The sequence below is a fragment of the Ctenopharyngodon idella genome, chromosome 5, assembly GCF_019924925.1.
Source record: "Ctenopharyngodon idella isolate HZGC_01 chromosome 5, HZGC01, whole genome shotgun sequence".
Lineage (NCBI taxonomy): Eukaryota > Metazoa > Chordata > Actinopteri > Cypriniformes > Xenocyprididae > Ctenopharyngodon > Ctenopharyngodon idella.
In genome coordinates this window covers 17486730-17504669 of record NC_067224.1, presented here as the reverse complement: position 1 = coordinate 17504669, position 17940 = coordinate 17486730, and the positions used below count along the sequence as shown (strand labels likewise).

Genomic DNA, 17940 nt, shown 5'->3' with positions numbered 1-17940 from the left:
TTCTGTTGGTTTTACATACAAATGTATCCATTGCATGAAGTCAGGCCAAGTCGTTATAAAGGGAAAAAAGTTAGTATTGTTCTTAGACAACTTAAAAAAAAAAAGAAAAAGAAAAAGAAAAAAGAAAAAAAAAGTCGCTTGGAGAAGAAATGTGCCACAGAAGGTAACCATATCAACATTTGTGAATTCCAGCAGTGTATCTTATCATCTATAATAAGACTAGTAGCTAATTAAAGGGACACACCATGTAATAACCTTGCCAGAACTCTATTAAAAGTCCTCTGCATCCTGAAGGAGAGGATGACAGCTATGCCTGAATTCTGACATGACGATCTATAACCGCACAAAGCTTTGTGACAGCCTCCTCTCTACCTCCAGAGAGATGGAAGTAAGAAGAGGGAGAGCAAGACAGGGATGGAGAGAGACAGTGTGAGAAGGAGAAACAGGAGCGAGAGAAAGGAAGGAGGGGGACGTATGCCACATTTGCACATGTTCCTGAGAGACATCGCCAGGCATTGTGGCCGATGAAACAAAGCTTTGTCCTCTGTGCTGTTCCCTTTTGTGGTGCAAGTCAGAGGGATCAACAAGAATGTCAGCCGTTGTTGGGCAGCTCGTGCTTGTGGCAGGAAAGTAATTGATGTTGGCTGGCGCACGCATCCCGATTTTCCGACAAGTCACAATGGAAGCCAATCTATCAGAAGAGCCCGTCTTGAAAGCGGCATAGTAAAACCTCAGCGGTGGTTAAACACAGCAAAGCGTCCAATGTTTCCTGCACAATTAATCACTCTCTGATGGATGCTCCCGACTAAATTCCCAAAAGAGAATTCATTTTAGTTGCTCGCTTATACGAATCAACTCAAGCCTTATTGAAGTGAGACAGGTAAGCAACTCAAATGTGTTACACTGTCTAATGTATTCATTTATGCAGATTGTGGTAATGTCACTGGGATGGTATGGAAATTGTAACTCATTAATATGGAGATATGGTGATCACTTGGTTGGATTATAATAATTACAGCTTTGACGTCTGAACCTGTGCAGGTTTTCACTGAACAAACCTTTCAGCCATCGATTGAATCACCTATATCCGACTTCTGTGAGGTCCATGCAAATAAAGTTGTCACTAAATAAAGCAATCTGTCTAAGATAATTACACACTGCACCATATATAGAGCATCATATATAACAAACAGCCCAATGGATAATTGTACCTAGGCATCCAGAGGAAGTAGGTGTTTTAATTACAGTCCCCTCAAATGATCTCCAGGGTGAAGGTGATGGAGGTTAGAAGGGCTCAGACAGCCTCTCCATGTCTGAGTTATCATGAGCAGATTGAGCCGAGCATTTGGGAGGTAGGGAGGTGAGCAAGCGGGCAGCTGGAGCTCAAATCAGACTTCCCGTGAAGCCAAATCAAGCACAGCACCAGCGCAGAGCAACAGTGAGGTCATGTGCACATGACCTGTATGTATCTTATGAGGCTGGGGATTCCAGAGCACCTTTTTTTCCTCAATATAGCTATACCAACTATATTTTTTTAACTAACCATTATTATTTATTTATTTATTTTTTTTCATTTAAGCTAGGAAGTAAAGTTTGAACATTTTAAAACAAAGAAATGTTGCAATGTAAAAAAAAATTCTGCACTATTTAACTAATAAGATAATCAAATTTGTGACATTTATATATTTGACTCTTGGTACAGGCATTCAGAATTTCTTCTATTGAGGCACAAGATGCTCTTTTGGTCATCTCAAATCATGCTGTTGGTTTTAGACAAACATGTTTTATTCTTTCATGCTGTGAGATTTCATACCGCATATTGTTTGAAAATAAATATTTAATTGTGATTCATTTCACACAGCTCAAGTGCTGCTGCCATTAAAGCAACAGGACAAACTAAATATTAAAACATTTTGAAATTTTCCAGTCAGCTTTTCACTCAATTTGTTATGATGATAATTTAAGGGAAATATCTGCATTAAATGAGACAAGATTACAAAACTTTTTTTTTAGTTTATACTTTTCAGCTTCCAATCCCAATCTATGTTGCAGGGTTGTGCACCATTTAGAATTTAACTGAGAATTTATTTTAGAACTTTATTCATTTATAATAAAAATTCAAACCCAAAATTTAAAATGAGAAGACTGGATGTAGAATTGCTATTCAGATATTAATGTAAGGAAGACTAACTGAAACTAATTGTTCTTGATTCTGATTGGTCAATATCTGTGTTTTATTCACAATAAAAACGGCTATGACCGCATCACCCAACGGTTCTGTGTATCACTACACAACACCCTTAGCAACCACTCTTAGCAACGTAAACTGTATGTTCTCAATTGATATTGTTCATTGAAGCTTCCTATATTATGTAGAAGAGTATTATGAGGAAGAGATCGAGTGAACGGGTTTATTACCTGCATTCAAATTTAGCATTTTCCTTCAGGTCAGTCCTGTTCATAATAAAAAATCTGTTTAAATGTCCGATGTATTATCTTGTCCTTTTAACAGTTAAGGGGTTTTCCCGTGACTGACAGCGCTAGTCAAAGCATTTGTCAGTTGCATCTTGTTCCGTGTTCACAACAATTCAGTCTTTTCAATGTAAAAGTCTTTGCTACTGACTGACACACTCATAAAGACAGTCTTTGCCGCCATCTAATGGCATAATAATGTAACTTCTGTTGCTGTTCACAGTCAGTGACTATTTTTTCCAGTGGAAGGAAGGCTTTTAGTTAAAGTTTACTTCATGAGAAGTTGCATTGATACATATTTCTGGCTTTAATATTTGTATTGTGTGGTAACTGTTTTATAAAAGCAATAAGGTACTCGAGGCCAGTGCTGTATTGTGAATAAGTCACGGCTGAAGGGGTTGCAGGCACGACGTGCCTAACAACACCCTTCAGCCGTGACTTATTCACGATACAGCACAGCCTCGAGTACCTTATAGCTAACATATATATATATATGTAAGCTATAAGGTACTCGAGTGTATATATGTGTGTCTTCAAAATTCAACGTGTCTTCAAATTTCAAAAGTTGAATGCACATTTTACGTGCCCTCAGTGGGAATCAATGTCACAATGCTGTAATTTAGAACACTGTGTCCTTAATCGAGAATCATTGTACCACAGAAAAACCACACTTTCGCATTAATGCCTATGCAGGCACATTAAAAGAGATGTTCTGCTCACAGAGTTTGCAGGGTAAGAGCTTACACAGCTCATACGTGGCCTAATTCTGTCTTCATCCTTTACGGGCAGTGCAGTATCAGCCTCCTAGTTCACTGCCTCCTGCCCAGTACGCTAGGCTCTCCCACTAAGAACCAAGACTGGCAGAGAAAAGCACTCACTTCTGGCTTTTAGAGCCGTCTGCTCTCTCTCTAATTTCCAGAGTTCACCCTGCTCTTATATGACAAGACATGCTGACTACACTGAACGGATGCAACTGCAAGTTAAAGTAAAAACAGAACAGAGGCAAAAGAAATTAATCAGTGGCCGTCCAGGTCTTCACCAAGGAAGCGAAATCTCTTGAGGGAGCCAAAGTAAGTTCAAGCTCACCTTGGAAAGTCTTTAGGATATGGAGGGTGAGAGTGTAAGAGGAAGCCAGGAAATGCCATGGAAATGTCACCACGATAGCAGTCTGGCAGGAGAAGAACAGTCCGGAGATTCTCTCCTGTCAACTCACATCCATCCAAGAATGCAGAGCTGATAAGAACAGACATGGCCAAATGAAAACTCCTGCAACAGTTTGCTTTGGATAGATTAGGGTGCTTATTTTGTAATCCTTTAGCAAGACATAATTGCATTTTTGAAGGAATATCACAATTCATGAATGAATCACACAGATAAGTCAAATTTATTTGTATAGCACTTTTCACAAAACAGAGTTTAAGCAGTTTTACAGAAAATCATGATGCAAATATAATATATATATAATGTCTATAATATCTTCATAGTCACATTTAGAAGATTAGAGCTGGGCAATATTATAAACTACATTTTGTGATGATACAAGCAATCAAGCAGTTGAGATATGCTATATACTGTAATATATCACCCCACGTGATTATTCTGTGCTATATGTATATGTACTTATATATCCAACTTTATATAAAGAAATAGGCGACAATATACAGTAGTTACATTTTGCAATAAAATATCACGCCGAGATTTGCTATACAGTATATATTTGCTTTATGTAAGTACACTGTATGTATGCAGGTAAAGTAGGATGTACTATATTGATGGATGGATGGATGGATGGAGTTTTTATGTGTTTCATAAGACAGATCAAGGAAGCTCACACTCCAGACTGCCATGAACGCACTTAGGACCGTTTGCAGCAAATTTAAATTTTTGGGTGAACTATCCCTTTAACATGTGTCAACAGTTCTCCAGCCATTTTTTTTTTTTTTTTTTTCTCCTAGAACATATGGCAAGCTGTGTTGTTAACCTGCTTACGAAACATGTCTTTATCCTGAACTGTACAGAGCTTTTCAAAAGGCCACATTTAATGTAAACCCTTCAAATTATTGCCAACTGTTTGAGGCTAACAATTAGCAGGCATAGCAGGACCTGCATGAGAATAGAAGCCACCTCTTTCCATTTCAAAGTTGAAAGGCACAACACAGCAAATTGAAATACTGTTTCTCGGATTACAAAAATGGTGCTCTGGCCAAAGGAAGGGCATTTGAAAAAAGGAGGGCTTTTAGCATGTGAGTGTCTGATGGAGGGGTCATAATAATGGCCGGTGAACTCGGGCCCACCTTTAGTTGCATAATGGCATACTAATGTTCGCTGCAGTTACCCGCTCCATCACTCAAACTCCCCAGGAGGAAGAAGAAAGTCTATTATTCATGCAACACGCTCCTCCATAGCAACTACACTAATAAGGGCCCAGTGGGCTACGATGAATGTTCTCAAGCTGCATATGAAATGTACATATCGAATCCATAATTGAACAAAGAATGTAGAAGTGAAAAGCACAGTGATGCTGTTAAGAAATAAAAGAAAACGGTTCTGATTCAACCAGGCAAAACTAAAAGGAGCTGATATTCAGATTGTGTTTTAACTTCTGAAGTTATATCCATGTGTCATCCGAGTGTCACCTTTCAATTTTGCCCAATTGCAGCTCTGAAAGTAAAGTGGGATTTAAAGTCCAAAGAGCTTAGACGGCTCCATTTTTGTTCCCTTTGAAACGCAACGATGAGTCAGTGGCTACGTTTACATGCACCCAAATAATCCGTTTGTAATCGGATTGACGGCTCAATCGGATTGAAAAACGTTCATGTAAACGATCCGATTTAGCTCGATCCGAATGAAATTTCAATCGGATTGGAAGGGGTGGTTTATTCCTTTTTTAATCCGATCCAACAGCAAAAAATGACCATGTAAACGCTTGAATCCGACTACTTTCTCAATCGTATTCACAAAACAACCGTTGCTAATTTATGAATGTGTATGCCAACAGGGCAAAAATAACAATCAGCTCTGTTGGTGTTATGTCCATGGTTATCTCCGCAAGTGTGATTGATATGACGTGACACGCAGAACGTAGTTTTAAACGGAATGTATATAAAACACATATAAATGGATATTTTATGCAGATTACAGTGTTTAGAGTAAATGTAAACAGATCTGCAATCAGATTCAATTCATTCGGATTGACGAAAATTGGTGCATGTAAACATAGCCAGTATGGTTTGTAATATTTGACTCAATACCAAATCAGAGTTCATACGGTAAAAAAGACATGTGGGGGCAATAACAAGCAACAAAAATAAATCTGCTTCCCATTTACCTCCTGCTTTCAATCTTGGCAAGACAATAAAATGCAAATAGCTTTTGATGGTGACAAGGGTGTTGTAATAGGTATAAATGCATTTGAGGGGGAATAAATGATTACCTATATAATAGTGTTTTTGATCTCACTTAATCTATGTAATTATATCAAACATGTAGCATGCTATTAAGCTGACAACCTTGGGGTCTTGACTGAGCAGTATACTGCAGGAGCGCACTGATTCAAGCATCACAACACATGTTTACCATTGAATCCAATTATGACGCACAAAAGTACATTTCTGCATGTACTTAACAACCCCATGAAATGTATAATTTTGGCATCAACATTAAAGTCTAAAATCAATGCTTCAGGCCCCTACTAAAGAACCCATTGAGGTCACTGTTCTAACCCTTGTGGATTGTGGAAAATAAAATAATCCAAAATAATACCAGATTATATGTGAGCTTTAGAGCTGAAACCAATCAAAACTATCCCAAACAAAAATCTAAAGTCATCCGCTCTGTGGCTTTTTTTCCTGAATGTGATCCACACACAAAGACTCATGTCAAATGAAGATGCATGTACACTCTTCAAATCTGTCAGAACTGATTTAAGAGACTCGGATTGACAACGTAATTTCATAAATCTATTTTTATTTATTTATCTTTTGGATGAATACATCTTTCTTTGGGTGCACACTTTCCTTTTATCTACAATATATAATTTAGGGAAGTATCACACTGTAAAGTAGAAAAAAAATAATGGCATTTGTGTTCTAGACAAATGTATAAAACTAGCATATCACACTTTTTTTCTTTCTTTTAAATGAAACAGAATATATATGAAATGTTACTAAGCAAGCAAGATCAAAATCTGTCGATGAACCTTGGGGTTGACAATCACTGATTAAAGACGATAACACATACGCAGTATGGGAAAGAATAAAATAAGTAATGTGAGCACAATTAAGTTGTTAGCAGTGACATTTGCAGGTTTTTATGTGAATCAAAGATCATAAATTCCTTGGGGGAACTATTGAAGTGTAAACTATTGAACATATACAGTAGCATCAGCATAAACTACGGCTGTCTGAAAAGTTAGCAGAGCTAATCTGAAATTCTAAGCATGCTTAAAAAGCCACTTTGAATGCTAAACTAATATGAAATGACAGTTTTTTGGATAGGATATGATGGCTGCAATATAGATAGTGTGGTTCTTTGAGAAAAGCATATAAGTAACCAGTCCGCTTGAGGTGGAGGAAACAGCCTACTTGAAGGAATGTGAATGTGAAATGTGAATGTGTAACACTCAATGACCTGGTTTCACAAAAAGGGCTTAGATTAAGCTATGAGTTGGCCTTAGTTAAATTAGGACATTTAAGAAACTTTTATAAATGTGCCTTAGAAGAAGAAAACAAAAACTGGTGTGCATCTTGAGACAAAACAAGTGGCACTAACATATTTTAAGATATGTCAGTGCAAGTTGCTTTCAGTTAAGACAGCTCAAACATGCATTTTAGTCTAGGCTTAAAGGGCTAGTTCACCGAAAAATGAAATTTCTGTCATTAAGTACTCACCCTCATGTCGTCCCAAACCCATAAGACCTTCGTTTGTCTTCGGAACACAAATTAAGATATTTTTGATGAAATCCGAGGGTATCTGATCTAGAGACCCGCCCGCTTCCGCAGGATTCTGTCTCACTCCCGCTCCCGCAAAAAAATATATAAGCTTGTCCCGCTCCCGCCCGCAACATTCATGTTTTGTCCTGCTCCCGCAAGCAAAATCCTGCATAAAAATAGCCTATATAGATTTTTGTAAAGTACATCCATGAAATGTAGGCCTACATGAAATATTAAGTTAGCATAAACGCTCCCGATAAAACATTTGCCATTAAAGCATCATCATTCACAAACCACAGTTTTAACCGAAAAGCAAGCTGCTGTGTACATGGTTTGGTATGGTAGAATGCGCACAAAGAGGGTTTCCTTTATAATGACTAAAAAGCTGAAGTCTCAGTTCATCGCAAACTCACAAAGCTCTGTTATAACACAATGTATAAATATATAAACAATAAATCTTTCATAATGTCTACACTTCACTTCTTGTTGCTTTTGTGCAATATATGAATAACAATTTATTAGTTTTTAGATATTTTATGTTTAGATATTTCGATTTTGCGGGAGTCCCGCAAAACATTTTATTCTCCCGCAACCCGCACACACAATCATCTTACCACCCGCGCGCACCCATAAAATGTTGTCCCGCGCCGCACTCTGTCATGTTAGGTCCCACTGATCCACACAAGAAAGGTACTAAAAACATCGTTAAAACCGTCGACGTGACTACAGTCGTTCAACCTTAATATTATGAAGCGACGAGAATACTTTTTGTGCACAAAAACAAATCAAAAATACAAATTTGTCTGTCCCCTGTCTTACTTTTCTTTGCAGAGCTTCAGTGTTTACGTCCGAATGGCGGCTCAGTATTGGTCATACAAGTCATATGGGTTTGGAACAACATAAGGCATGACAATTTTCATTTTTGTGAGAATGATCACTGTAAACAAACAAAAATAGTGAATCCACGTGACCAGTTTGAACCCGTTGCGAAATTCATGCAAAATTTCCATTGAAATGATTGGATACTGCCTGCAAAAATTTGCTGAATAACAGTAATTGTGTCCGTACATTAACAACTACAAAAGAAAATCAAAATCATCATGAGTAAAATAAAAATAAAAATAATTCTCTGTGGTGACAGAGAGCAACAGATGTATGTGCATCTTGTTCACAATATGAGAAGAGCACACGGGAACATGGAGACAGGAGGGATGGAGTGTTTCATTGAAAGCTTGGAACCCGATAAAACAACGAGGCAGGAGAGAAGAGTCTGAGCGCTCTTCAAAGCAGTTCAGCTCACAGAGATCAGTGGGCTTGAGAGTGAGTGCTGACCAGGCACGATGAGATGAGAGGAATCAATGGGCGTGTTGCTGAGGAGTCAAGGAGGTCGAGAGGAGGTGGAGAAAAGCAAACACCTTATATTACCGTGTGTGTGTGTGTGTGTGTGTGTGTGTGTGTGTGTGAATGAGTATGTGCAAAATCTGCAAAACTCAATCAAAAATCAAATTTTATAAAAGGCAACACAAACAATGTCAACAGTGACAGCAACCAAATTAAATCACGAGTGAGTGATCAGAATATCAGAATAGCAGCATCTGAACAGAGACCAGGTGATATATCATAAGCGGGGGGGGGGGTTCTGCAGCAGGTTTTGAGATGCTCTATGCATCAACATCATGGTGAGAAGACAGAATAACACAGCAAGGACGATGTGACATTAGAAGAGATCTTGAGAAGGTGTGAGGTAAAGAGGTAAGGGAAGAGCTCCGAAAAGACGTGTGAATTTCATGCAGGGAAGGTCACACATGCCAAAACTGACAACAGTAGAAGGATGTGCAACAAAGAGAGATACAGGAGCCAAATGGGGAGCACAACAATTACCATATCTAGATATATCCCACCTGCTGAAGTCGGATCCTCACCATCTGCTGCTATAGAGGGATATGAAGAAATTGGAGGGGAGGAAAGAGAGAAAGAAAGAGAGAGGTGGTCAGTCCTCTTCATAATCTCTCTGGTAACACCAAAGCTGTTTGAAATTTAACAGGTGGTTCATTTGAGTCACCAAAAAATTAATAAAACACTCCTACAAACAGCAACACTCCTAGTGCTTTCATATAGATATGTGATTTCCACCGAGTTTTTTTTTTTTTGTTTGTTTTTTCCTGACATTTTTCATAACCTGAGAGAGGCTGACAGGCCTTACATTAGCGACTGACAGCAAAAAAATAACCAGGGAAGCACGTACTGATTTCATACATATATCAATGACATGACGCTGTCTGTTGCCATTCTGGTCATCCAGCACATATCAGCTGAACTCACTTTCAAAATCCATTTGTGACGTCTGAAAATGTGCGGTAGTCGGAAGAAGAATATAATACGGCTGTCATTTCCTTTCATACTCATTACTTATTTTAGCTCTCCCAACTGGACCGACTGACTGCTGCTGCTGCGTGAATGTAGCTGATGACCGTTCTCGTAATCGCCTGAAGGTCAGGCTCTTTGGAATTAGGACAGTCTCGTAGGGCAAGTTTTAATACAATATCTAAATGTTGCTGTTGCGTCTGACCCTGCCACTCGCTCAGCCGGAGCCCAGCCCATATTTATCATTCAGCAGCAGCTCTCAGATTATCCGGCTGAGCATGCACGTGTTTGACTGTTAATCGCTGTACTGTGGGCCTTAAATGCAAGAATGAACCCAACCTGTCTCCAGCCATTATCATCGACCTCCATCAACCTGATCACGTTACAGCAGGAAGACTCCTGGCACCCTTTTTTCTTCTTCACTCCGTCTTCATCCTATTCATCTCGCTGTGAAAAGAGCTCTTCTTGGGTCCCGATCGTATCAGGACTGAGGTTAAGTTATCCTCATTGGCTGCATGTGATGAATTGTTTGGGTTTTTGTATTGTTGGTGGCAATTGGAGGTTAACTCTCTCTAAAGGAATATTAGTGGTCTGTCTGTACAAGGAGCAATGTGGAATAAGCATTATATAGCTTCATCAGACTGCTGGGGTGCACATACAGTGTGTGGGCCAGAGCTATTTACACTTTAGGTAATTAAAATGCGTTCATGCGTCTAGTGATCTAGAGCATATAGTATAAGTCTGTGGGCCACATAGAAAGGACACACGTCCAGCTCATTTCATTTCCTGTCCTCTGTGTACTCTCCCGTCAAGAAAAGTGACAGAATCCAATATATTATATATATATATATATATATAAATGTCTTTGACTTTGATATTGAACTTCATTCTACTTCCTTTGGTATTTTCATCCAGAGGCAGCCATATGTAGAATGTCAAAGCCCCAATAATCCATGCAAACAAGCTGAAGATAGCAAGAAAGAGAGATCTGAGCTGTGTGGTTGTACCAACCCAGCAACAACACAGCAACTCGGGTGAGTGCCAATGTCTGCTATTCTACAACATTCATAAGAATCATTATCTGAGCCAAGACAGAAGTTTAACTACAAAGACATGCACAAACACAGTATTCAAGCTTCTGCGTGCCAAACACAGCCTTTCCTGGCAAATATACACACATATGCACAACCAGGGCACAAAGTATGCCTTTATGTTTATAAAACAACTCAAAGGCACAGGAACACACATTTACAGAATTTATTACTATAGCCATGAAACAGCTGTGTAGCATTTTAAAGAGCTTCATGAATACAAATACAACATTACACTTCCAAGCACTTGACTCCATCCATAGTGAACTGTATCTTGTGGTTTTCTTCTGTTTTGCTGTTCTATCTTTCTTTTACAGAGCAGAGTGACAGCTCACAGACATGAAAGGGCCAGTCCCCATGCTACATCTTCCCACTTTCTTGCTTCCCCTCTTTCTGTTGGGTCTGGTTTCTAGAACCTTCTTAGAGTCTTGTGTTATCTTCCTTCTGAAACATACTGCTGCACACTGGGGATTTGGCCTAGAGCCTCTAACATGAAAAACAAGGTTGTGGAGTTGTGAAAGGGGGGACAAGAATATGTGTGTATTTGTGTATGTGTTGGGCAGGGAGGTGGTCTTTGGTGAGGAAAAAACTAAACTAAAATTGTGTACCACAAATGTGCTCTGTCTCAACATGACATCACGCAGTGTCTGGAAAATGCCCATTGAAGTGTAATGAAAGCAAACCACACTGTCTTTCACATGACAACTGGTCTTCACATTCAAGAAACTTCCTTGGTATTAGCATGTTTTTTTTTTTGTTTGTTTGTTTGTTTTTATGGCATGGTGCCATTGTAAAACCATGTTTCACATCATCATGCTGATAAAGTTTCTTTAATAATTCAGCAATCTTGCAGCCTGAACCACTGTAGGGAAGCTGCCCTTACTTTTTGAACTAAAAGAAGATTGTTGTTTGGTCAAGCGCTTTCATGACGACCGTACAGGATTTTTTTTTCTCAATGGGTGTGGTTGAGGCTCAGATTTCATATTGAAGGTATTGACTCCGTTCGTAATTTTCATAACTTCTGACACAACTTTATGATTTTTAGAGAAAAGCAGAGGTCAGAGTCTTAGACCTTTTTAACAATGTATAGTTTGTCAAGCAAATTACATTCTTTTTTATTAAAACTGGCAGTAACTTTGAACTAAAGTAAGCAAAGAACGCTTCAGTTGAGGATGTCAGCGTCCTCCCACAGGCCTACAGGATGGTATTATTGATGAGGCATCTTAAAAACTATCATGGGGTGAGATGCTGCCAAAATGCAATGTAATGACCAAAAGCAAGAATGCAGCCTCTTGGCGGACACATTTTCAACAAATAAATAGGCTAAATATATAACAAAAACTATTGGAGTAATTTTCTTTAAATATATTGAAAAGTGTTGCTTTAAAGGTTTAAAATGTTAGTTCACCCAAAAATGAAAATTCTGTCATTAATTACTCACCCTCAAGTCGTTCCACACCCGTAAGACCTTCATTCATCTTCAGAACACAAATTAAGATATTTTTTTATGAAATCTGAAAGGTATCCGACTCCTCCATAGACATCAAATTAATGAACACTTTCAGAAAGGTACTAAAGACATCGTTAAAATAGTCCACATGACTGCAGTTGTTCAACCTTAATGTTATGAAGCGACGAGAATACTTTTTGTGCACAAAAACAAAACAAAAATAATGGCTTTATTCAATAGGGCTGTGACAGTAGCAATTTTTCACTACCGCGGTGGGAAATCACCAACAACCAGTGTTGCGGTGTCCAGGTTGGTTTTATATATATATATATATATATATATGCATTCATTTATATTATGAAAAGAAAGTTGATCAAAGACTGCGTCACTTTTCATTTTGAACACTTGTTGAGGATCGTGAGTGAATGCGATCATCCTTTCCTCTTTACTACTGTACAGAATGAAATAAACATGAATGAAAATCAAAAAATATGTTGAAAGATACAGTAGCTTACCGAAATCTGTATCACGTCAGTTCAATCAGTGTTGCAACACGTAACATTAAAGCTCAGAAAAGCCAGTCGTTGACCACAAACTTATAGTCAGCAAGAAAAATAACAAAAGGAACAATTTAAAACAAAACAAACTGGATTAGAAACTTATTTATGTAAGTAAGTATAAGTATTATAACTTTATTATTATAAAATCCTGTCCACTCACCACCAACTGGACAGGAGTGAGAATTACAATTACAAGCAACATCAGCCTCAGTAATCTGTCAAAATGACGGACAGGCTGCAGTTTTTTTCTGTCACTGCTAAAAAAAATTCTGTAAATGATGGAAAATTTTCAGTTAACACGACCTTTGAGATTATATATATATTTACGTCACACTACCGCTGGTGACACTCCACGACCGCGGTGGCAACTTCACCACTGCGGTGGCGCGGTTGTCATGCCTACCGTCACAGCCCTATTATTCAACAATATCTTCTCTTCTGTGTCATTCTCCCACGCTGTTTACGTTTAGCGCTTCCAGGTTCTATGCCAGAATGCTAGCTCAGTATTGGCCGACGTTGTTCACGTGAGCAGCACGATGCATGTGTGTGATGCTGATTTAGGAGCTGGCCAGAAATGAGTCTGCGTTCTGACGTAGAACCTGGAAGCGCTGAACATAAACAGAGTAGGTGAATCAGCAATGCCAGAATCTCAAGAATGGTGACAATCAATAAAAATCTTCATGCTGCAACGCATGCTGGGTGCCACTATAGTATAAAACTCCCAACATGCACTGCAGCATGAATAAATTATAAAGCTTAATTGTTCTATTAACTTCTTTAAGTCTTACTATTTGCTTTTATTTTTGCTGCTTTTTGTATTGTGATTTTTAGCAGCTCTGATATTCAGGGTTGATGTCTTCATCTGAATATTTTGTTGATTGTCACCATTGTTGAGTTGTGTGTATTGAGTGTAGATCACCACCTTGGAATTATAAGGTTCTATCTGCATTCTGAGTGGTTTTGAGATATTGAGCTGTAAAGTTTTTTGTATTCCATTCAACTTTGTAGATAGAACCTTTTTGTTTTCTAAATAAAAAGTCCCAAAATGTACACAACTTAAAAAAGCATCACATAATGTAAATAAGTTGTCACAGAATAAGAATATGTGAATAACTCAATTTTGACAAAAATGTCAGATAGAACCTTATAATTCCAAGGCGACGAGATATGTCTCAAAGCTCAGTTCTTGCACAAAAGATTTTTAATGTTGTATTTTCTTAAAAAAAAAAAAAAAAAAGGGGTTTCTTATCACCTTATTACAGCACTGAAACATTACAGTGATCTTTCAACCACAAAAGGATTATTTACTAAAGCAATAAGCCCCAAGAAGCCATAGTTTACAATGAATTTATAACAGTTAAGGGGCATTGTTAAACCCCCCTTAAAACCCCCTTAGCCGTTATTCACTGTAAACCACAGCTTCACAGGGCTTATTCCTTTTATATAACGTTACCACACAATACAAATATTAAAGGTGACCTATTATGCCCCTTTTGACAAGATGTAATATAAGTCTCTGGTGTCCCCAAAATGTGTCTGAAGTTTCAGCTCAAAATACCCCACAGATCATTTATTATAGCTTGTCAAATTTGCCCCGATTTGGGTGAGCAAAATCAAGCCGTTTTTGTGGGTGGGTTGCTTTAAATGCAAATAAGCTTGTGCTCCCCGCCCCCAAGCTCGCTCGACATTCCAATACACTGAGGCATACGTAATACAGAAGCTAACAGCAAATACAACTCGCAAAATGGATCATTACAAACTATTCTTGATGCAGCATATAACATAGGTATGGCATGTATTTTGTGGATGTTTGCTAAAATTCTTTTAGCAAAAGTTTGATAGCGTGATGCACGGCTAACGTGGCTAAAGCTACACACTGTTAGAGACACTCAATAAGAATGAAGATGCGTTTATGAATTATAGAGACTAACCTTACACACGTTTTTGGGTTAAAAATGAAAATAACGAAATGGCTCAGGTCTCCGTGAATACATTAACAATGGTAACTTTAGCCACATTTAACAGTACATTAGCAATGTGCTAACTAAACACATTCAGGAAGACAATTTGCAAACCTCACGAAATGAATATATATGAAATTGGATTAGTTGGTATTGATTCATCTTTGGGAATCAATTTCTGTGCAAATCCTGTTTTTTTACTGACGATCATGTGAAGCATTCTAGTGTTAATGACTTATACATACTGGTATACGAATTCATAAATAAAATTACACCACAGTGTAATTTTATTTATGTTTATGGAGAATCATATGTTGACTATTATAGCCATTAACAGATCAGTAATGTTTACATAGCTGAGACATATCACAAGCTCAGGGAAGGTCGTTCTTGAGTGCTGCTGTCCTGCAGAGTTTTGCTCTGACACAACTCACCTTCCTTCATGCAGCTTTAGTAATCCTGAAAGCGTGTTTGATCAGGGCTGTAGCTAAACTGCGGGACAGCTGCTGCTGCACTCCAGGACCAGTGTTACTCGTCGCTTGCGAAAACAATGGCGGCGCCGTGGGTGGAAACGTACAGATTCAGGGGGCGGTAATATTATAATAAGATCCCCTTCCTACGTCACAAGGGGAGAGAAATCGGAACGGCTCGATTTTTCACATGCTTGTAGAGAAAGGCTTACCAAAACAAAGTTACTGGGTTGTCCTTTTTCACATTTTCTGTGCTGGTAGATGCACCAGAGACTCGATTATAGCCTTTAAACACGGGAAGTCAGATTTCCATGATTTGACCCCTTTAAAGCCAAAAAATATGTATCAATGCAACTTTCATAAAGTTAAATCATTAAAAGGCTTCCTTCTGCTGGAAAAAATAGTCCCTGACCATGAAAAGCAACAGAAGTTACATTTATTACACCATTAGATTGCAGCAAACATTGTCTTTATGAGTGAGTCACTCAGTCGCAAACACTTTTATATTGAAACTTGTTGTAAAACACGGAACAAGACGCAAATGACAAATGCTTTCACTAGCGCTGTCAGTGTTAGCAGGGCACGGGAAAATCCATTAAATGTTAAAAGGACAAGATCGCAGCGGACATTCAAACTGATTTTTTTTTTTATTATGAACATAAGACTGATCTGAAGGAAAATGCTAAATTTGAATGCAGTAACATGCACATTCAATGGCGCAGCGATACTTATGTAATGCGGTCACCTGTATGTTTTCAGGAATTATGCAACGGCTTCGAACGGGCTCAACCAATCAGAATAAGGGCCAGAACTATCTGTTTTATAAAGTTCAGTAACACCTCAAACTTTGAGTTGGTTATAAAACTACAATAAAAATACCAGTGATTAAATTTTATGATGCTTATTTGCTCAAACTTCAGCTGATCTGTTTATCTTTCAATCTTTATCACTACATACAAATGTTTTAGTAAAACTAAAACTCACTATTGTAACTGTTGAAAGAGAATTAACAAGGGTACGCTATACATTTTAGGACATCCTCAGACCAAGGTCATACAACGACAAGGAATCTATCTATTGATGGTATTCATTTTATATGGGCTATTTATGTAATCCCTTGGCAATGTTCTTTATGTTACTATTATTCAAGCATTAAAAATGAATAAAAAGAGAGAGAAGGTAAGCTGTAGGCTGCCTGCTATTTTATTCTGACAGCTTTAATTAAATGTTACATATTAGGTTCTATACAGAAAAGAACATGACGATTTTCACATTGATATACTTTTTTTGTTAGAACTTTTGTAGACATATGACCAAAATAAAGTCAGTCTGGTTTGTAATAAGTGAAGCAGTAATGCTGTTTGTGGAGTTGTTTATTTGTCCTCTGCTGATATCTTGAGAGATCTAATTTCTTCTTTTATCCTCACTTGATTTCATCTAAGGCTGTGGCTGGAAGTCAGTTGTACAGCATACTGAAAACCCTGACAAGTTGACTGTAGTAAATTGATTGAGTAAACTTGTTCCCTCAATTTTATTGAGTAATGGGGTCTCCCAAAACTTGTATATTTAAGTTCACTTAACTTGGTGTTCATATGTATAAACACTGAGAAGTGTTAATTAACACTGCAGTTTTGGTTGTGTCCCCATCACTAGGACCCACACAGACCACAGGGTGAGCACCCCCTCCTGTCCTTACTAACACCTCTTCCAGCAGCAACCTAGTTTTCCCAGGAGGTCTTCCATCCAGGTACTAACCAGGCTCAGCCCTGCTTAGCTTCAATGGGCAACCAGTTTTGGGCTACAGGGTGATATGGCTGCTGGTTGATGGCACATGCACGTGTGCTATTGCTAGATAATGATAAACAGCACAAGATTTGACTTAAAGTCACATTTTTAATAGGGCTTGTTAAATCGATTAAATCGCATCTAACATAAAAGTTTGTGTTTACATAATATATGTGAATAAATTATGCTTACATAATATATACACGCACACACAGACATATAATATATAAATGTAATAATGTATACAGTATACATATACATTATGTAAACACAAACATTTATGTTAGATATGATTAATCGTGATTAATCAATTTAACAGCACTAGTTTTACACATTGAGTGTTTGAGCAGTGGACTCAAATGAAATAAGTTCACAGTACTAACATGGTATAAATATAAAGTTTTTAAACTTGAATGATTTGAAGCAATCAGTGTCTCAAAGAAATTAGTTACTTTTGTGGTATTATTACAATAACATACCATAAAAAAAGAACTAAGTGAACTTACATATACAAGTTTTGGGAGACTCCATTACTCAATTAAATTGAGGGAACGAGTTTACTCAATCGAGTTCAGTCAACTTATCAGGGTTTTCAGTTTTTGATCAAAGAAATGAGGGATTAAAACAGTGTGAATAGAACAAAAGACAAAATAATAATAATTACAGCCATATCCTGTCCAGAGAGGTGTGAATGGGGCAGTTTGTACCACAAAACAACAGAGACAATAGACTAAATGGATTTTTAGAAGACGTGAATAAACGTAAGTTAGCATTTTAGAGTCTTCTCTAAATAAAATAACTTGACATGGTCTTAAAGAAAATTCATAAAACTTTAGAGTTACATTCAGATTTGAAG

General features: G+C 37.8%; 2 protein-coding genes across 4 annotated transcripts in view; both read right to left on the bottom strand.

Moving 5' to 3' along the window:
* The window catches only part of poc5 (POC5 centriolar protein homolog (Chlamydomonas)), a 703663-nt gene that overhangs the window by 543572 nt on the left and 142151 nt on the right, over positions 1-17940 (bottom strand). The gene's annotated exons all lie outside the window — the stretch shown is intronic.
* The window catches only part of edil3a (EGF-like repeats and discoidin I-like domains 3a), a 193161-nt gene that overhangs the window by 124435 nt on the left and 50786 nt on the right, over positions 1-17940 (bottom strand). The window contains exon 2 of one of the 3 annotated variants that reach the window (XM_051893456.1): positions 9305-9331. The exons of 1 other annotated variant lie outside the window; for it this stretch is intronic. In XM_051893456.1, the coding sequence (XP_051749416.1) occupies positions 9305-9331 (27 nt within the window). Of the gene's footprint in view, positions 1-9304; positions 9335-17940 lie in introns of all 3 variants that reach the window. One more of the 3 variants, XM_051893455.1, reaches the window with a different exon arrangement.